The 21,345-nt window shown below is 47.5% G+C and overlaps 1 protein-coding gene across 1 annotated transcript in view; it reads right to left on the bottom strand.

The window, feature by feature from the left end:
- The window catches only part of ALOX5 (arachidonate 5-lipoxygenase), a 45,602-nt gene that overhangs the window by 2,898 nt on the left and 21,359 nt on the right, over nt 1-21,345 (bottom strand). Inside the window, exons 4-9 of the mRNA XM_056130489.1 lie at nt 18,852-18,974; nt 7,252-7,358; nt 4,537-4,709; nt 2,560-2,706; nt 1,850-2,053; nt 1,142-1,228 (exon numbers count right to left, since the gene is read on the bottom strand). Of these exons, the coding sequence (XP_055986464.1) occupies nt 1,142-1,228; nt 1,850-2,053; nt 2,560-2,706; nt 4,537-4,709; nt 7,252-7,358; nt 18,852-18,974 (841 nt within the window). The remainder of the gene's footprint in view (nt 1-1,141; nt 1,229-1,849; nt 2,054-2,559; nt 2,707-4,536; nt 4,710-7,251; nt 7,359-18,851; nt 18,975-21,345) is intronic.

Raw genomic sequence — 21,345 nt, forward strand, 5'->3', positions numbered from 1 at the left:
GAGATAGGGGAGGTCACAGGGCCTGTGAGCTGAAGTTTCCAGCCCAGGAGAAAGTGAAGGGGTGCAAACAATGTTCTGTGAGGTGGGATTAGAGGGAGGGTTCGCTCAGACTGCCAAGGACCCCCTGGTTCTAGGTTCTAGGGAGCTCAGGACAATGATGAAGGAAGGGCCGGAGGCAGGGACCAGTGGCCAACAGCACTCTGTTGGGGACCTGGGGAGGCTTGAGAGTTGCCTGAGGAGCAGCCCAGCCTGGCCCACTGCTGAGCTACACCCCTGGACAAGGGCGCAGAATCTGAAGAGGAGGACGTGGGAGCTGGGGTGCCAGACGGGTGGGTCCAGGGTGGTCGTTTCACCCAGGCCAGACCTATCTCAGTTTTTCCTTCTACTTTCTAATTGGAGAGTTGGAAAATGATGGTCCCTGTGAAAGACAAGGGTCTGGATCTTGCTGTGACAAGGTCTTGTTTCCCCTGTCAACCTGGCAAAGCCTGTCTACAGTGCCAGTCTAGGAGCGTGATACCCTGGCTTGATACCGATACCTAGTACCATGGTCATACCAGGGTCATACCCTGACCTAATACCATAGTCATTAATACTCAAACCATTTGAATCTCTGGATCTATTTTGGTCTGAGACTCCCGTCCCTGTTTGGTCAAGTAGATGATGAGATAACGCATTTCCTTTTCGGTTTCAGCTGGGTTGACATGACTTTGTTTGCAATCCAAAAAAAGTGGCCAACTATGGCAGCCTAGCAGCTCTCACAGGAGGAAGGACAGGAGCAAGGGCATGGGTGGGCTGCCATGAGGAGGATCTGTTTACAATGGGGGTGACATGCTGGCTGAATGTGGGGTGTGGGATTCTAGGCCTCTGTTGTTGGGGAGGATGGTAGAGGGTGAGAGGCTCTGAGGGAAGAGTGGGTGGATGGACACTGGACCCTAGTTCATGAAAGGTGAGAGAGGACAGGCGAGGAGGAGGAAGTGATGGTGAGCAGCTATGAGGAGAGGCTGGTGGGAGGGATTGGGCAGGAAGGAAAAGTTCCAGCCTTCAGGCCTCAGAGCCGGGTCTCTAACAGGAAATCCTGACCAGTTGGTGGAAGAGGCTGCTGAGGTTCCAAGGCCTGGGCTTCCCCGCTAGCCCCACTCACCTTGTCGAAGAGGCCATACTCGCAGATGAGCTGCTCGCGGGCCTTGGTGTTGATGGCGATGGTGAAGCGCACGTGTGCAACCAGAAGCTTGGGAGGGAGGAGAGGACTGCCTCAGAGAAGGCCTGGCCAACCCAGGTGTCTCCCAGGCCTCTCATCCCCATCCCTGCTGGGGTGCTGTGGCGGGCACCATGCTGCCAGAACTCAGGGGGCCACGGTTGGCATGCTGACCTTGCCTTTAGGGTAGGGACCGGTGGCCTTTGGGATGTGACCTGAGGGATCCCCAAGAGATCTCTATGCTGGATCAGCAGCATTGATAATGATCAAAGTGGCAATAGGGTGGGGATGGAGCTGAAGGATGCACGAGGCATTTTGATGCTTCTGAATTTACGACTTTGATCCTGACTGTGCTCCTCCAACCTATGCTGCCTGTTGGAGTCAAGGAAGCCTACCTGGATGGCAAAGGAGGAGATGAGGGACCAGGCATTGAACCCTCAGTGATGCCAGCAGTCAGTGCAGCTAGGGGAAGAGATAGGCAAGGACACTGAGGATTGTCACCGGAGCCAAGACAAGGATCACACTGAGCTCATTTGCTGTCTCAAGCTCTGCCATCCAGGAAGGGATACTGCTGCGTGTCCCCAGAGGTGGGGGATAGAAGCTTCTTCCCCCCAATACAGATGCTCTCCCCCACTCCAATGTGGCTTGCTCTACCTTGAAGATGGGGTGCACGGCAGGCAGCTGGCGGTACATGGCAATGCCAAAAACTTCGGATACCAGATGTGTGCGCAGGAGGTGGGTGATGGTCTGATGGACGTGGAAGTCACTGGAACGCACCCAGATTTTGGCCAGAAGCCAGTCATATTTTGCATCCGATGGGAGAAAAATCGGGTTCTCTTCTCCTGGCTCTTGGTTCAGCTGATGCAAGGAAGAAAAAAGAGACATTGCTATCTTTCATGCCAGCCTTAGCTGTGGGAGAACCTGTCTTCTCAGAAAATTCTAGAATTTTCACCCACATTTCTTAAATAGTGACTTTAAGTCATGGAGAAGATAATGGAGTAGGGCAGAGAGGCCATCCCAGGATGTCTACTTCCTGTGTCAGCTACTTCACATTCAACCTGAACGACTTCTGGAACCTTTCCGAGTATCCATGTCACCATTTGTAATGTGGTGACAGTACTGACTTATAGAGTTAGTCAGGGAAGTGGTGGATGTGGTATGAAAGAATTCATAGGAAGCAGGGATACTAAATGCTCTTTTTGCCCCTTGCTGAGAGTCCTCCCCAGGGTGAGCAGACAACTCTAGTGTTTTGTTTTTTCCTGTCTCACTGGAAGCTCTTCAGCTTTCTGCACCCTCCTGGCTGATTTGAGGCAGAGCTGCATGTCTTCAGTATCCAGGAAATGAGCAAGGGCCAGGAAGCCTACCTGGATGGCAATGGGGACAATCTTGTTGGCCAGATTCTTATACAGAAGGCAGATCGGTGCAGCCAGGAACTGCATTGTGCAGGGATCTGTTTTATTAGCATCAATACCGTCCAGCAGCTTGAAATCCACGATGAAAATGTTCCCTTGCTGCAGGAGACAGGAGAAAATGTATGTTCTGATCAGTTCCAGCTAAGACAGAGCCAGTGAGAGTGAGGTGACTGGAGAGGTCCCTGGTATCTCAGCAGCACGGTAGCACTGTAGCACTGTCCTCCTGTTGTTCATCGATTTGCTCGAGCGGGCCCAGTAACGTCTCCATTGTGAGACTTGTTGTTACTGTGTTTGGCATATCGAATACGTCACGGGCACCATGCCAGGCTTTGCCGCGCAGGCGTGATACTCTCGGTAGTTTGCCGGGCTCTCCAAGAGGGGCGGAGGAATTGAACCTGGGCCAACCTGGTTGGCCGGGTGCAAGGCAAACGCCCTACCCGCTGTGCTATTGCTCTGTTCTTTGGTCATCACTTAAAGACTGAGTTATGTAAGAGTTTTCACAGGATGTGGGAGCTTGGAGAGGGGCTTTTCCTTAAAAAGGGGCAAGGGAATTGCCATGTACATGATTTCATCTTTTCTTGTAGCGGAGTAGAAAGCAGCTCATTATAAAACAAGTAATGGAGACATGGATTAAAATCTAGGCTAGAAGGAGATTGGGTAGTCCCTGTGTCCGAGAAAGATGAAAAAGAGCTCAGTAAATTTGTCCTTTAACACCATAAACACTATCAGAGCTTTGTTACCTAAGCGATAAAAATTAAAAAGAAATTCGAGTTCAAGGGAGATGCATTTTCACAACTCTACCCACAGAGGGTGCTCTGTGACCAATTTAGAGAAGCTTCATGAGCCCAGCTGGCTTTTAAAGTTCTGGTTTGATTCGGTTTGAAGTTAAAACCCCGTAGTCACTGAGTGAACGATGAAGTATCCAGGGATTAAATCTACAGAGAAACACTTCCGTGTACAAGTGGCCTCCTAAGTCAGGAATACTTGGTGTGAGGGCTGGGAGGAATACCCGGAAATGGGAACTGACCAGCCCTCTGCAGGTGAGGCTGCCAGGCAAGGTGGGCAAGCAAGATGGAAAGAGTAGAAAACACCAGACCCCCACCCCAGGGCAGGTGGCAGGGCTGGCTCTAGTGGGATGGGGCCGCTGATGAGTTTTTCTTTGTCTCCAGCATGGAAGTGCCTGGCACCAAGTGGATCCACAGAGGAGGTGGTTTGAACCCCTGGTGGCTCAAGATTAGGTTAGTCTTGGCATTCTGAGAACTGACCTTGCAATGGAAGGGTAGAAGAACTGGAGAGAGGAGAGTAGGTGGAAGCAGATGTTACCAACATTATTTATCTATTTTTCATATTCATTTATGTTCAGGGTTTACTTATGGCTCTTCACTCAGGGGATCATATGGGGTGCTGAGGATAGAACCAGGGTAGGCCATGGCAAGGCGAACATCCTACTTGCTGTACTATGTCTCTGGCCCCAACATTTCTAATTAAAAAGTCAAACATTCAGTCCATTTCCCTGCCATGCCCCCAGCCCCCCTTCACCTTTATTTTGTTCTGATACAAGGTTTACTTGTTCCTCCGGAGTTCTTACCTTTGCAAGGTAATGTATCCCTTGTAATTGATCCCTTTCTAATCAGACCCTTTGTTATGCTGATACTGACCTTGAAAATGTTTATATTTTGCTCCTAAACATCATGGAGAAATGCCACCCTTAATTCCACCTCCTCTGTTGGAAACAATATTTTCATAAGGCTAGAGTAGACTTTACTGAGGGCAGTTAATTTCAGATGGAAATCCAGATAAGCCTGGAAATAGTGGCCTGGGAACCACTGAACACTGACTAGCAAAACGTGTTTTCTTCCCAACAGAGTGATGTTGCCATCTGAGGTTAGCTTTTGCCTTGGCTTCCATCCCTCGCCAACCAGGTCTTACCTCAACCTCCTGTTCTAGGGTGAGATGCCGCTCCAGACTGCACTCCACCATTTCCGTGGTCACAGGAAGCTTCTTGGGCAACTCTGTGCAGCGCTGGATCAGCACAGGGTTGCAGCCATTCAGGAACTGGTAGCCAAACATGAGGTCTTCCTGCCAGTGATTCATGACCCGTTCTATAGCGAGAGAATTGCAGCTCAGGCTGAGCTGGAGTAGAGGCAGCCCAGATCATGGTCTTCCTAACCCTGGCCAAGGCTATTTCAGCTGGCTTCCCTCTCGCGGGCTGACCATAAGCTGACCAGCCATGTCCAAGGGCTTGTCACCCTGCCCATCACTGGATCAGGCCGTGGTTCTGCCCTGTCCTTCCTAGACAGACCGTTTGGGTTCAGAAATTCCCTTTCTCAAGAACAAAGAAACAAAGGGGATTTTATTAAACTAGAAAAAAATCATATGTATAGCAGAAAAAAGGCAACTTATGAGTTAGATAAAATATTTGCAATCTATAGATATGCTAAAGGATTGATCTCTAAAATAGAACAAAGGGGGGGGGCTGGAGTGATAGCACAGTGGGTAGGGCGTTTGCCTTGCATGCGGCCGACCCGGGTTCGATTCCCAGCATCCCATATAGTCCCCTGAGCACTACCAGGGGGTAATTCCTGAGCGCAGAGCCAGGAGTAACCCCTGTGCATCGCCAGGTGTGACCCAAAAAGCAATAAATAAATAAATAAATAATAAAATAGAACGAAGGGAAAAACCAAAAGTATTTCAATGACTCAATTACAAACTAAGCAAAGGTCTTGAACTGATGTTTTTCCAAAGAAGATAAATAAATGGATCGGTGGGTATATGAAAAAATACTCAATGTCACTAATCAACACGTGAATGCAAACCCAAACCACAGTGAGATACAGTCTCACACCTGTCAGAATGACCGTCATTAAAAAGGAAAACCCAAACAAAAGACAAGTGTTGGCAAGGATGTGGGGAAACATACGCAGACCCTTATGTCTTAGTAGCAATGCAAAATATGCAGTCGCTATGGAAAACAACATGGAAGTTCCTTAAAAGATTTAAATATAACAACCAATACGATTCAGCAGTTCCACTTGTGGGCATGCATCCATCTGAAAGAACTAACAACAAAAACCAGAAGAGATATTAGCACTCCTATGCTCATGGCAACACAACACATAATAGGATGTGGAAACAACCTAAATGCCCAGTGACAGAGGAATGGATAAAGGAAATGTGGTATGTACTTTCGATGGGATTCTATCCCACCTTCAAAAGAGAACTTTGCGGTCGAAGATATGACTTAGGGGTAGAGACACTTGCCTAGCATGTATGAGGCCCGAGTTAAATCCGTGGCACAACCTCACACATGGCTGTAGTACTACCCTGCCAGGTCAGAGAATCACTGTGTGTGGGCTCTGGACTCTCAAAGCACCACTCACTAGATGTGGCCCCTATTGTTTATTTTATTTGGGGGGGTCAATCAGTGCCAACAGGGTCTGGGGGGCATTCCCTGTCACTGTTGGCAAAACCAGCTGGGTCTTCCATGTGAGCCCTTGCTTACTATATGGGACCACCAGAAGCATCCTGGCAGTGCTTGGGGGCCTCTAGGCCTGCACCTGACAGTTTCAGGGGAACTGTTTGGTGCCAGAGATGGAATTAGGATTAGCTTCCTGCCAAGCTAATGTGTATTAACCTGTGTACTATCTCTCTGGTCCCTGTCACTCCCATTTAAGCAAAAAGGAAATGCTTTGATGCAAGTGCTTAAAAAATAAGTTGAGTTCTTCCTTTACTCTGTGTCACTGCCCCAAGAAGCCTGGAGCTGCTATGCATAGAGAAACAGGAGGACACATTCTTCCTGATTCCACAGAATGTGAAGCTTCTGAAGTAGATACAATCAGAACATATTGGTAATTACTAGGGGCTGGGGAGTGGCAAATGGAAAATTTCTAACCAGGGAGCATAAGGTTTCAGTTAGGCAAGATGAAAAAGTTCCGTTTAAGATACGGCTCATGGTACAGTATATGGTCACATGTGTAGGACCTGAGATGAATCCTGGCACCAGAAAAAAAAAAATCCTACAGATCTACTACTTAATACTATACCTGTAGAAAAAGAATGGAAAGAAAAGAAAAGAACTCTTGATCTTGGTCCCAGGATGAGGGAGGAGTAAGCGGGAGTGAAGGTTGGAGGTGTGGAGGCGACGGGGGTTGGAGTGCACATACATTGATTTCATTCCTTATCTTGCTCTTTCGCTCCTTCTCTGCCTTTCCAGGAAACTGTGATTCTATTGCTTTTGAAAACACATCCTACTTCAAAAGAACCCAATGTTGCTTTGATGAAGATGCTTAAAAAGTACCTCATGGTGTTTCACTAATAAAAATTTTAAAAATATTAGTTGAGCTCTGCCTTTGCTCTTTGTGGAAGTATTACAAATGATTGATGGGTAGCCACAAAAGATTCTGATCACTTTGAGACTTTTGATAATGAGATGAGGTGGAGGGGACTCAACCTTGACCATATCAGGAGGAGGAAACGTGGGCTTGAGCATGATCACAGCAAAGCAAAATTCATGGGACTAAGGGGTCCTGATGTGGGTGAGGAGGACTGGGCAGTTGGGCTGAGGGAAGTGGGGCAGAGTTTTCCAACCCCAAGGCAAACTCTGGCAGGAAAATCATCGCCCTTTTCCCCAACACTGTCACTCACCAGAAATAGTATTGCTGATCTTGACGAAGATCTTCTCAAAGTCAGCAAAATCATTCCAGGAAGATTGGAACATATGCATGAAGCGGTTGATGAACAGGTTCTCCATCCTGCAGACCAGGGAACAGTGTCACCCCTCACTCAGGCTTCTCCTCTGCTCCTCCTCCTCCTCTGCTCAGTCCCATCAGACTAGCCTCACACCTCCAGACACCCTATGACAGCTCCAGGGAGCAGCTGATCGGCTGGTGGTGCCAGGAGAGAAACCAGCACCCAAGGCTGCTGATCTCCACCTGCACCTTGTCTGTGAGAGGCTGATCACTCCTGCAAAGCAAGAGTAGCCTCGGGAGGTCCAATCCCTTTTACGCATATTATTCTCTAGGAGTTCATTTAACCATCAAATACTTTATAAGAAAAAATTGAGTAGGTGGGTTTTGGCCACAACTGCTGGTACTCTGAGTTTTCTCAACATTGGGGTGTGAGCAGGTTCCTTGAGATTAATCCTCACTTACTTTCTGTCTAAACCTGGCTCTGTGTCAAAATGCTTATTCACCAGGACAGCAGAGTAACCCAGAACCAGAGTTTGATAAAAACAAAGAAAAGCAAAAACAAAACTTTGGCCTGCAGACAACAGGCCTGAGAGCTGAGTGGCCTGGGTGAAACCCAGGCTTCCTAAAGGAGGCAGGTACAGGAGGGAACCGGGGGGAGGCAGGAGGCTGCACAGCCCCAGCCAGGCCCAGGCCAGAGGTCTGGGAATCTGGGCTGGGCCCGGGCAGCACTTGCTTGAGTGCCCCTGCGTGTATGAGGCTGAGTCCTGTTGTCAGCTCAGGCCCGCTCTCTGAAGCGCAACTCATTCCATCTGCCCTCTCTTTGGTCAGCCCTGTGCATGTGGGGTTCCCTTATCCTGAAGCACCCTATGCCCACTTTCTTTTCCTCGTGAGCAAGACGGCTGAGTGGACCTGGGGCTGTCCTGGAGGGGCCCACTCTTCCTGGGTCCTATAATCCCACGCTGCTCCCCCAGGTCTGTGGGCCCCAGTTAGCTCCGCAGTGCTGACACGGCACATGAAGGATAAAGTTGCCTGCGTGGTTTCTAGCCTGTGTCTTCAGCCCCAGGGAGGCAGCAGTGTCACTCCGCTCTGAGCATCTCACGCTGCAGGGGCACAGGCCACATGATAGACTGCCAATGCCCGGGGGTGGACCCTGTGAGATGCTTCTCTGGGTGCTGCGCTTCCTGCCTACCAACTTCCTCTCCTGGAGGCTGCCATACCCCGAGAGGGCAGCGCCCACCCCGCACCCAACTCCAGGACACTGTCCTCGGGAAGGGGGGAAGGTGTGAGCCAGCGTCAAGGAGAGAGGGACTGTCCTCCTCAGCCACCCCCGCCTCAATGGAACCACAGCCCCGAGCTTCCGGTGTGTTGTCAGGTTCACTCTGACTGGGAACACTCAGAGCAGCTTCCTCCTGGGGAACATTCTGGAAGGCCTCAAGCCCTATTTGGCAGGAGAGCTTGGCTGAGACGCGGGAGAGCTGAGTTCCTCCAGCACTTGCAGACCGGGCCACCTCAGATCCTACCTTAGCTCAGCCTCTCTCCTGGTTGCAGAGCTCCTGGGACACTGAGAAACCCCCTGAGATCTTTAAGCTGATAATCTCTCTGTGCTCACTCTTTGACTGCAGGTTATTAAGAGGCTGGAAGCCCTGGGAGCTTCTGGAATACAGACTGTACTTTGCTGATGCACACAGTGGGCTCTGCTTCCCTTGGAGCTGGGACGTCTTCCAGTCTCTAGTGGTATCTTCCCTGTCGTTCCAGCCCCTCCCAGGGGATGAACAGTGTACAAAATGCTGGCCATGCTGGGACTGTCCTTGCCAGGCAGGTCACTGGCTTGGAAATGACCCAGCTGAGCTCCTTTCTCTCTTCCCATTTAAAAATAAAATTGAAACTTTTTGTTATTCCTTTTTTTTTTTTTTTTGTCTTTTCTCCCCAGTGGTGCTCAAGAAATCCAGACGCCAATCCTGGTGACACTCCGCCAACAGGGGGGTGGTTCAGTGCTAGGGCTGGAGGGTACAATGCTGCTCAGGCTTGTGGTGGTGAGGATCACCAGGGCTACCCCAGAAGTGCTTGGAGAGTCTCCAGGGTCATACCCAGCAATGCCCAGGGGCCCATGTGCTGCTGGCACACCCAAGGCTCTTGCCTTTCAGCAAGCTCCTTGGTTGCTTTCTCACAATTCTAAATTATAATTTAATTTTAATTCCCTTTCTACTCTTCCTTTTTTGCTTTGTTGCAAAGACCGGGATTCACACATACTTGGCTATGGTGTGCCAGAATTGGACACTTTGTGGCAAGGAGCTCCCAAACTACTTGCTGGGGTGAGACTGGCATAAGTGCCAGGAATCAATCTCAAGCCCTCATGATACAAGTTAAGCTAGATAGGAACATTTTCTATGAAGTCATTTTGAGTCCTGATGACCTTATTTTCAGACAGGTTTTGGTTACTGTTTTGGAAATTAAGGTAATATTGGCTTACATCATTGTGAATGTGTTAGAGGTGTTTTTTCATACCTCTTCATCATAAGTTGTCATGCTATAGCCCCATCAAAGTGCCAAAATCTATCCACCACAATTTTAGGGGCTCTGCTCTCGATGTCTTCCCCACACCCCACCACTCTGGCAGTCTCCTTTTGTTGCCCAAATTCAAGGATTGGTTTTGTTTCCTCTCTTGAGATGCTTCTTTACATCACACATGTGAATGAGATTCTCTCTCTCTCTCTCTCTCTCTCTCTCTCTCTGTCTCTCTGTCTCTCTCTCTCTCCCTCCCTCTCTCTCTCCAGTGCTCTCTCAACTTACTGAGCTTCTTCCAGCTGTGACATTCCTTCCCCTGCAGTGGCCTCCACTATTGCTCTGTTAGCTGAGCATTCTGGGACAGAAACCTTAAGCTAGCGTACTCTTCCTTGCCAACTCTGGTGTCTAGGGTGGGAGATGGACTTATTTCTGGGAGAGCTGAGGCCAGGGACCCTGGAGCCCCAAGGAGGCCCAGCAGTGAATGATGCCAGAAAGAAGTCCGGGGCCTAGGGTGACCCAAGGTCCCATCTGGCCTCCCATTGAGGGATCCTGTGGCAAAGTCGCGTGAGTTACAGCCTCAAATTGGTCATACTCTTCCCATCTGAGTCTGTAGACATCAGAACTGGAGGTTGGCACTGAAATCAGGTAGGTGTGGCTGACTTCAGAGGAAGCCACAGATCCAGGAAGTACCCTTGTAGGAAAATATTTGCATGCTCATGCTGGAAAAATATTGCCACAAATTTACAGGTGGGACATAGGGACTCCAAAGGTCTTTGGAGGATCCTGACTCATTCGGGGTTACACAACACAGCCAGGTAACATGGGCAGAGCCAGGCAAAAGCCAGGACTTGGCCAAGCAGGACCCTGTCCTGAGCGACTGGCCTGCACCCAGGAGAAGTGAGAGCTCTGCTTTGCTCTGATTCCTCTGTCTCTTGCTTCCAATAATGTCGCCATTTCCATTTCTGTTGGGCACTTTGGGATGGGTAACCAAAGTTCACGGGGAGGGCTGGCCTGGTTCCAGGCAGAGCAGGTGGCTTGGAGAAAAGAAATGATCAGCCAGAGCTTCTCGGAAGGGCCACTGAAGCCAGGCTGCCTGCAGCAGGGTCCCATGAGAAAGGCGTCCTCAGGGCCCAGCTCTTAACTTCCCGCCACAGAGCTGAGTCTGCTCATGGGCGCTATGGTCCAGTTCCCATGTGAGAGGTCAGACTGGAGGCTGCTATCAGGGACCCAGAAGCACTGAGTGGGCTGCTGGGCTCAGGTGGGCTTCAGATCTTCATCACCCCATGAGGGCCCAGGCCACTAGATCTCTCAACCCCAGTCCATAAACTGGGATCTAATCTCAAGACTTGAGGGTGCGAGAAGCCCACCACAAGAGGTGAGAGGGCAACTGAGGGGGCTTCTGGTCGGCATCACACGTGAGGGCTTGATCTAAAGTCAGTCCCGTTGTTTCCTAGTTGTGTGGTCTTGGGTGTCTCTCTAGCCTTGTTGGATGTTTCTTTCATTTGAGAAATGGGCACAATGATTTCCCTGCCTCACAGGGTGGGCCTGGTATACAGCGTAAGTCCCACCAATGTCAGGCACTAGACCAGGCTTACCATATGTGGCTTATATTTCTGTCTGTAGCCTTAGCTACTTTGGATTAGGGCCAGGGGTAAATCCAGTCTGTAGCACTAAAGTCTGTCCTCTTCTCGATTCCCTGGGGAATTTCTGTCAAACCATCCGCCCCTTTCTTCCTTTACCTCCAGTCACCGGAGAATCTCCACCTAAGGCCTCTTCTTACTTCTTTGTCCTCGGCCCCAGGTAAGTGCTCTTGCCCAGTGACTTCAGTCTTTGCAGTAAAAGGGCCTGGTTTGACTCCAACTGCCCGATCTCTCTGTAGCACCTGGCAACCAGCTCCTCTTCTGCTCTCTTGGCCAAGGTTCTTGGACCTCATCTCTGCTTCAAATCATCCTGCCTACCCCTTGCCCACCTCCTTGTCTCACAACATTAGCTTCATCTCCCTCTAGTCAATGTGCCCTCCTCCTTCTGGGCAGCCAGCATTCCCAGGGCCTTGACTGCCATCTCTTCCACTTCTCCAGTCAGCTGGGTGAACTCAACTGCATTCAAGAACCAGGCTGGATATCTTCTCTTACACTGCTTGTTCTTTCCTGAAGTCGCCCTACAGAGTTATTCCTCCTTCGCTTCCAGTTTATCCAAGTCCTTTCCTAAGGAATATTAACCACATGCTGTGGTGAGGTGCTAGCCACAGCTCATTCTCCAACAGATGGTGACCTTGGAGCTAGGTCCACTTTCCATTGATCTTCAGGCCCGGCCCCTCTGGAGCACAGTGAGCATTAAAGGAGGAGCTGCTGGTATTCTTGGGTCTGGCCTGTGAGGGTGAGGGAGCTGAGAAGAGCTGACTCTGCGTGATGGGTATGTATTTGAGAAGGAAGCCCTTAGACAATCTTTCCTGATCTTGGGAATGAGGGGGGAAAAAAACAATCCTGTAAAGCACCATGGTGTAAATACTGAAGGGAAGTCACCCACTATGTGGCCAATGCCACTGTAGGGACATTTCATGAATGGCAGTTAAATTCCGGAACAATTCTAGCCATAAAATCATCAGCTTCTAGGGTCTGATAGTTAACTCTCCCCTCCCAAGGACACTGGTTTGATCTCTGGCATTGCCTTGTTCCCTAGAACCCCCCAGAAGCAACACCTAAGCACAGAGGAAGCTGTGGTCCTGAGTGGGGCGGCCTAATCTTCCCCCTAATCTCAGGCATCACCCAGATCTCTGGAGGTAGGTTCAGGGATGCAGATCCTAACCAGTCCTCTGGACATTCAGACACCATCTGGCCTTCTCATCATTACATACTAAAACATACACTAAAGGATATTTCAGTTTTCTGTATATGTAATATTTATCTATTGTATGCTCCTTTAATTATACACTCATCCACTGCTGAAGAAGATGCAGTTATCCAAATTAGACTACAAGACAAACCATTTTTCAGGGAAACATGACTATACCTTCATCTTACCCTCTCGGTCCCTCCCAGATTCTGAGGACCCATCCTCAGCCTCACCAGGCAGCTTTGGTCCCTTCCTCCACTATGATGCTGCCCACTCCTTGACTGCCCAGCTCTTCTTCTTTTTTTTTTTCCTTAAATTTTTATTAGTGAAACACCATGAGGTACAGTTGTAGACTTACAAATTTTTGTGCTTGGGTTTCAGTTATACAATGATCGAATACCCATCCCTCCACCAGTGCCCATTCTCCACCACCACCAGTCCCTGTATCCCTCCCACCCCCCTGCTCCCATCCCACCCTACCACTGTGGCAGGGCATTCCCCTCCGTTATCTCTCTCCTTTTGAGTGCTGTGGTTTGCAAAAGAGACATTGAGTGGCAATCTTGTTCGGGCTATAGTCTACTCTCATCACACGTTTCCCATTCTGAGAGGAACCTCCCAACACCCTTTATTTGGTGCTCCCTTCTCTATCTGAACTGCCTTTTCCCCTAGCGTGTGCAGCTGTCCTCAAAGCCGTGGAGTAATCCTCTTGGTACTTATCTCAGCTTTTTCTGAAGCCTGCATTTCCCCCCACTGTTGTGTCCTTTCAAGAAGCTGCCTTCTATCTAATTTTGTCCAACTTCAAACATGCAGCAAGGTAGTCTGTGGAGAAGGGCGTAGGGGTGGGGCTGATTGCAAGTAGACACCCTTGTTGGACCCTCTGACTTTCCCAGGCCTCTTCTCCTCTGTCCATCTAAGGGTTGGTCTCACGGCCCATTGAATACTCCCTGCAGAATCCTGGCCCTCAGAAGCTGCTCTTAAACTTGACAGACCTGCAGACTGAACTCACTAGGTCCTGGGCAGATCTTTTTTGCAGCTTTATCCATTCTCACCTCCAGCCTGCCAAAAACTTAGGACTCTTTGGAGTTAGGAAAAGCTAAAACAGGCACTCCGGAGATAGCACATGGTGCTTATCAGGGTTTAAGCCCTCGCACTGCAAATGATCTCCTGATCACACCCCAGGCCAGGTGGGATCCTTAAGCCCAGAGCCAGGATTAAGCCTGAGCATTGCCAGGTGTGGCCCAAAAGCCCTACCCACCCAAAATGGGAAAATATAAATCAGATAGGACTGAGGACATTTGGGGGTCGTGACAATCTCTCCCTGGAAGAAGAACTGTTTTTACAGTTTTTAATTTTTCCAGCTCTGTTTGGGCCTGACAGAGCCTTAGGATCACTTCTGCACTGAAAAGGACTCCAGACCCCTGACGAGACAATATCAGTGAAAAGAGACTGCAATGGAGCCCTCCTTAACCTGTTATCCTCCTTAACCTGTTATCCTCATCATTACATACTAAATCACACCCTAAAGAATATTTCTCTTTTCTGTACATGTGATATTATCTATTGTACATTCCTTAAATATACACTCATCTTCTCCCCACCCCACAGACAAAGCATAAACTTCCTGAGAAATTACTAAAATCCATATGAACTGTATTATCACCTTCGTTCTGCTGGGCATCAAACCAGACCCCTGTATCTCTCTTTGAAACTTGCTCTCTACCCTGTGTTGGTAAACAGCGCTCCCAAATTTAAGTAGTTTTCTTGCCAAGAAATCTTTTCTTTTCATCCCCCTCTCCCTGTTTTTTCGTTTTTGGCAGAGGCTGGGGTGCGGGGTGGCATGCAGTGAGCACATCTTACTGTGTTCAGGGCTTACTCCTGATTCTGAGCTCAGGGATCACTCAAGTAGGCTTGGGGAACCATATATGGTGTTGGGCACCAAGCCTGGGCCAGCCATGTGCAAAGCTAGTGCCTTATCCACTGTTCTATCGCTCCAACTACAAGCCTTTCTTTCCTGTGATTTTATTATTATTATTATTATTATTATTATTATTATTATTATTGTAGGGTGTTTCCTTGAGCACGGCCGGCCCGGTGAGCCGGGTTCGATTCCTCCGCCCCTCTCAGAGGAAGTTTCAAGCTACTGAGAGTATCTTGCCCGCACGGCAAAGCCTGGCAAGCTCCCCGTGACATATTTGATATGCCAAAGTAACAACAAGTCTCACGATGGAGACGTTACTGGGCCCGCTTGAGCAAATCGATGAACAATGGGAGGACAGTGATTATTATTACTCTGATCAGGTCAAGACAGAGCCTTAGCAACATTTCTATTCTGGAAACGATTCAAACCCCTGACCCCAGACAGTATCAGTCAAGAGGGATGCAGTGGAGCCCTCCTTGCCCTCAGTTACCCTTCTCTCCATTCAGTCCACACCCCGTTTTCTTTAGCTTCCCCCTTTCAGTGGCCACGCCTACAAGTCAGAGGCACAATGTCATGATTACCTTGGGCTCTACCCGCTAGCTTCTCCTTAGAGTGACCTGACTTCCCACAGGATCTCTTCTGCCCAGACCATGTGCAAAGGAGATCCTGTGGGAAGTGTCTTCCCTGCTCTCCAGTGTCCTGTTCGCATTCAGCCACGTCTGCACCTTGGTGCTCTTTCATCTTACGCCTAGAAACTTCCAGTGCAAACCCGAACAGTGTGGTCTGATTCCTTTCACAGCTTTCATAGAACACTGCAAATCCAGGCTCTCAGCGGTCCCTGGTGGCTTGTGGCAGCAATTTCGATGTTTCCTTCCCAGGAACACATGCATGGGGGGGTGAGGTGACCCTATGGGCCTGGGCAGAACAGTGCTCCTTCAAAGACTTGCCTGTACTCAATCTCCTTTGATGAGAAACTCACAGTGGTCAGGCGGGAACACCTGGTCCTGTGTGAAGTGTCACCTTGGTCACTTCTGCCAGAACACAGTCATGTTTCTCCACTGTCCTTCTATGCCCAGAAGGAAGCGCCTTCTCAATTTCCTTTGAAAAGGACTTTCCCTTCTCAGACCCACTAACCTCCTGCAACCAAGTTTCAGGCTGCTAATAAGTGTGAGGTGAGCCAATAACAAAGCTTCTCCTTTGAGGCCATCTGGAAATTTCACAACTCACTGGGTTTTGTGAGTACGCTCAGCCATGTCAGACCATTGTCTGTGTTACTTCACACCTGTGTTTGCCTGGCTAGTAGCAAGACCAGCTTGGGTGTCCACTTCTGTGAAGGTTTCCCCAGAAGGAAGACACCCAGAGTGCCTTCTCAGGACACAGAAGGGTGGAAACTGGCACTCAGCAGATGTGAGATGCTGGGGAAGTGAGTTCTGTCTGCCCTGAGCCCATTGCCAAAAATGGTTGAAGAATAATATCGACTTTAGAGAGAATGTTTTCTGCACAGGGTTAACATATGTGGTCCCATTTATTTTCACCACAACTCTTAACAGGTGATGGGGAGCAGCTGTGTTTTCAGTTTTGTATATGAAGACGCTGAAGCTCAGAGAAGTTAGTTTGTATTCCTAGGAACATCTCTCCTTAGCTTAGAGCCCTTCTACCCTATGTCTCTCATCAGTCAGGGTTAAGTCCCAGCTCCCTTTGTTCGGGCTGCCCCATCTCTTTTATTTTATTTTATTTTTTTATTTTTGGCTTTTTGGGTCACACCTGTCAATGCATGGGGGTTACTTCTGGCTCATGCACTCAGGAATTACTCCTGGTGGTGCTCGGGGACCATATGGGATGCTGGGAATGGAACCCGGGTCAACCGTGTGCAAGGCAAACGCCCTACTGCTGTGCTATCGCTCCAGTCCCACCATTTCTTTTAAAGGCCACATCTAATATCTCTTCTTTGGGGCCTAACACACTTCAGTTCACTGTGTTAATGGCAAGGGTGCTCAGCTGTCTACCCTAGCACTGGTGTTCCAGGAGCTTCTGAGGGCTTCTCCCAGGATTTCTTTGCCCAATTCCTGTTCAATAGTGTTTTACTTATGGGGCCAAGAGCCATAGAAGATATGGTGAAAGGGAGTATGTTGTTGCTGGACAGGTGATGGTCTGTGTGGCAGGTACTGGGGAACATAGAGGAATAGATCTCACTCGGGCCCAAGGGTTTTGAGGAGCTACTGGGAGAAGGATCATCTTATCCAACTTCTAAAAATGATGTTGGACTCCTCAGGTAAAGAAAGGACCTCTGAGATCTTCCCAGGAGGGGAGATGCATGTTGAAAGTAGACTATGGACTGAATATGTTTGCCACTCAATGCCTCTTTTGCAGACCACAACACCCAAAGGGAGAGAGAGAACAAAAGGGAATGCCCTGCCACAGAGGCAGGGTGGGATGGGGGGATGGGGGTGGGAGGGATATTATCCATGGTGGTGGAAAATGGGCACTGGTGGAGGGATGGGTATTTGATCATTGTATAATTGAAACCCAGGCACAAAAATTTGTACATCTACAACTGTACCTCATGGTGTTTCACTAATAAAAAAAAAAAGAAAGGACCTCTGAGGCAGAGGGAACAGTGCTGACCAAGGCAAGGAGGCACAAAGATGCCCTGTGAACCAGCTCTGATGACATGTGGCTGATGTGTCTCTGCTGGTGGAGGCAAGAAGAAGGCCATCAGGGGTACTGTGCCTGGACTTGGGTTCTCGCATGCAGCTTGAACAATCACTGAAAGACTGTAGTACTGTAGCACTGTCCTTCCATTGTTCATCGATTTGCTCAAGTGGGCACCAGTAACATCTCCATTGTGAGACTTGTTTTTACTGTGTTTGGCATATCGAATATGTCACGGGTAGCTTGCCAGGCTTTTGCCATGTGGGCAGAATACTCTCAGTAGCTTGCCGGGCTCTCCAAAAGGGGCAGAGGAATCCAACCCGGGTCAGCTGTGTGCAAGGCAAACACCCTACCTGCTGTGCTATCAGTTAGCATGCAGTACTCATACGGCAGTACATGAAAGGCTGTAGATATGGGAAATTATGGAATTATTTTTGCATCTGAAGAAGATGGCCGCAGCCCACTGGCACTCATGTGAGACTTCATTAAGTGTCATGCCCTTATTCATGGAGACAAATTTGTGTCTGACATGAGAGCATTCCCTATGGATCTCGACAGTGAGGCCGTGTGTGTTCTTCTAACTTGGCCACAGAAGAGAGGTGTTAGCCTAGGCTTGGTGTGTGACTACTTCAACCACACTGATTGAGACTCCAGAAATATGACCAACTGAGGCACCCTTCTTAAGGGGAGAAGGTATACAACTAAGGATGCTGTCCCTCAAAAAATAACTGGGTCAGTGGGAGTCCATGCTCTGTGTCTGTCTCCTGGATATGTCTACCTGAGTAAGGATTTCAGTCTGGAGACTTCCCTGGTCATGGAAGCTTCCCAGAACTGGGAGATACTAAAATTACTCAGAGCATTCTGAGTCTGGTCAGATTTCAGAATGATAGTTTAAGATTTTCCAGATTTGCATGAGAATTAAATTACATGTCAAGGTACAGAATTAAAGGTCCTACATTCAGAGCATGCACTCTCCCACTGAATTATAGGTGATCTATATTTTAATTTTTATTTAGGCACCTTGATTTACAATAGTGTTTATATCAATGTTTCTGACAAACACCTAGTTTCTAAAATTCAATAGGTTCTAAAATATATAGAATAATTCAACCACAAAAGAGCGCAGAACTCAGTTCTCTACCATTTATTAACAAAGGCCCTTGGGCAAGGTACTTGTTCAGATTCCTTAACTACAAATGGGGCTAACAACTGTACCTATGACATAGGGCTGCTGTGATGAACAGGTGGTGCATGCCAGGGACCTGTATGGGTGTGTCATTCTTATTACTACAGAGATCTATCATTTAGGTAACTTGTCTGCATCTTGACAGCCTGAATACTGTGTGCACTTGAACTTGCCTCAGAGAGAATGAGACATTTAAGTAATGACTTCCACTAGGGTTGGAAATATAGCCCATATTTGCATCTAGTGTCTTCCAGGTTGTGAGTTGGTTTGGATACAGGTTACTTGTGATAATGCATCTACTTTAAGATCAAGATAATGATCATATACATTGGAGAAGAGTTGCTTGAGTAGTACCCCCCTCCATCCAGCCCTAATCTCCAAACAAGGAAAGGAGTGAGGGTCCTTTCCTGGGCCCCAGTCATGGAAGAGACTGCCCAGCACTCATAAATGCTTATAAACTTACGCTTTGGAGTAGTTAAGAACAAAGTCCACTCCCTTTTCACTATCAAACTGGATATCACGGGGTAACTCCTTGTGGCATTTGGCATCAATGCTCAAGGGGAAGCCTGGGTTCCACTCCATCCATCTGAGAATGAAAAGGGAGAAGAAAACTGGGTTAAGAGCTTGGTCTTTGGGTCAGTGCCCTCAATCTGATGACAGTGTGTAAATCTGAGGCTGTTCCCACCACTAAGTCAACACACTGTAACTAAGGATGTGTCCAGTGGGATCCTGGACTCTTCCAAGGTTTACACACAGCAAGCTTTGCTGCGCCTTGAGCATCATGGTGAGAAGCCTGAGGTACCCTAGTTTGGGATTGGGCTTATAGCAAAAGGCAGAGTTAAGCAACAGAGTGTAAAGGGGAGTGGAAAAGGAAGCCTCAAAAGATCTGATTTAGTTGGGTCAATATTCAGTGGGCAATGTCTCCCTCAGCACAGGTCTGTCGTGCTGATCACTTGAGGCAGTAGCTGGAACTGCCTAATTTAGACATGCAAAATCCCACAGCTTGGTTAGTGCTCCCAGTCTGGATGTGGTGGCTGGGGGAAAGGCCACCTCCCCAGTAGAGTACACAGGAAAGTAGGTGCTGGAAAGGACCTCCTGCCAAAATCAGGTTTAGAAATTGTTAGAATTAAAAGATCCTTACAAGATCATGAATTCTATTGAGCCAGAATATTCATATCTTTTAGTATCACAGAACCTCTAAGTTTTTCATGGTTGTAATTTTACAAAAACTCTCAGTTTCTTTTATATTTATTTATTTATTTTAACTCTCAGTTTCTTACTCATCCTATTGACCAGTAAGACCCTCATAAGAAACTTAAGGGTTCAACAGGACAGTGGCTATGATCACTCTTCCAGCAAACATATTTTGAAGGATCCATTGGCCTTAGCTGTCAATTAGGTAGCTATCATTGTTCCTATCAACTTAAATATTATTAAAACTGATTCCCTCTGCTACTGAGAAGTTCAAGGGCTCTGATTAATTTTAAGAGCTCAGTTGAAGTGATTTTTTTTTTCTGTATGTGATCACTGGACACAGGTAGGAGGCATGTGCCTACAAATGGCTTCCTTTGTTTTTAAGTGTAGTTTACTTGGAGAGGTGCGCTGTATATTTCCTCAGCCCACAATAGGGTGTTTCCGGTAGAAAATAAACCTTGACCTCTTACTGCATGGGGTCACCTAGTGCATGGGGACAGAGTATTTGTTAGGTGCTGGCTTGCTACTGAGATCTAAAATCAAAAACCCAAGTTCTTTCCCGGTGGGTGCTATTGCCTGAGACTGCTGACTCACCGATAAACAGACAAAGAAAACAAATCACACTCTATTGAGGAAGACCTAGTTGGAAGATAGAAAGAAAGCAGGAGCAAAAAGAAAGAAGAAAAAGATCTTTAGGAGTTTTAGAGTAAAAAACAACAACAAAAAAAAAAACCAAAACAAAACAGAAAGACTCTGAAACTTTATGAAATATCAAGCCCAGAAACATTAATCTTAATTACAATTACTTGCTTTGGGAATTCTAGCCATACAATTAAAAAAATTATCAGTCATGTAAGTTGTAGTAAATAACAGAGAAAAATAATATTATTTAGACAATCTGATAGAATAATGAAGTAACTAAAATGATTCACACAGACACACAACAATGATTAGAGATAATAAGAGTTTAGTAAGGGGTTGATACAGGTAAATACTTTTAAAATAAGTAATTTAAATTTATTTCAAAAGCATTACCAAAAAATCCTAGCATGAACTTTAAAACCCTGATTTCAGGGGTATGAATTTATTAGAAAGATGAAAGACCTCAGCTAAGAAGATGAGAAATTCCATTGAAAGACATTATATAAGATAGAGATGGGTGTAAATACACAATGTTCTTGTATGGAAAGATTGAATAGCAGTTAAGTTGCTGCTATATAACATATTGTATATGTAATTCAAAACAATTCTCATCATGTAATTTCAAAAGAATGATGAGATACCAAAATGGCTGAAGATGGAAAAATGTTACTCATACACATTAGATTGACAAGAATGAAATTGTCTCAAGTTATGAAATTACGTAGGAAAAAGATGCTAGGGTGAAAAGTAGCAACCAATCTAGGATATGCTCTAGAAAATGTCAAAGGTGATCTGCATCCGCAGAAGTTGACTGTCAGGACTCTTTCCTAGAATAACCTTCTTAAGAGAGCTAAGACAGAGAGATGACTGCCAGACAAAGATAGTAAGATAGTACTGGGGTTAGGCAGTTGCCTGCATTTGGCTGACTCAGGTTTGAATCCCTAGCAACATATATGGTCTGATCCCCAAGCATTTCTGGGTGTTGCCTAACTTCTCTCCCTCTCACCCCTTTTCCCCCCACCCCCACCCCAACACACAAGAGGGAGTGTATGAGGAAGCTCATTGTGGCATGCTTGTAACAACTAATAAATTAAAGACGGCCTAAAATATAAATATCACTT

The sequence above is a fragment of the Sorex fumeus genome, unplaced genomic scaffold, assembly GCF_029834395.1.
Source record: "Sorex fumeus unplaced genomic scaffold, SorFum_2.1 ptg000078l, whole genome shotgun sequence".
Classification (NCBI taxonomy): domain Eukaryota; kingdom Metazoa; phylum Chordata; class Mammalia; order Eulipotyphla; family Soricidae; genus Sorex; species Sorex fumeus.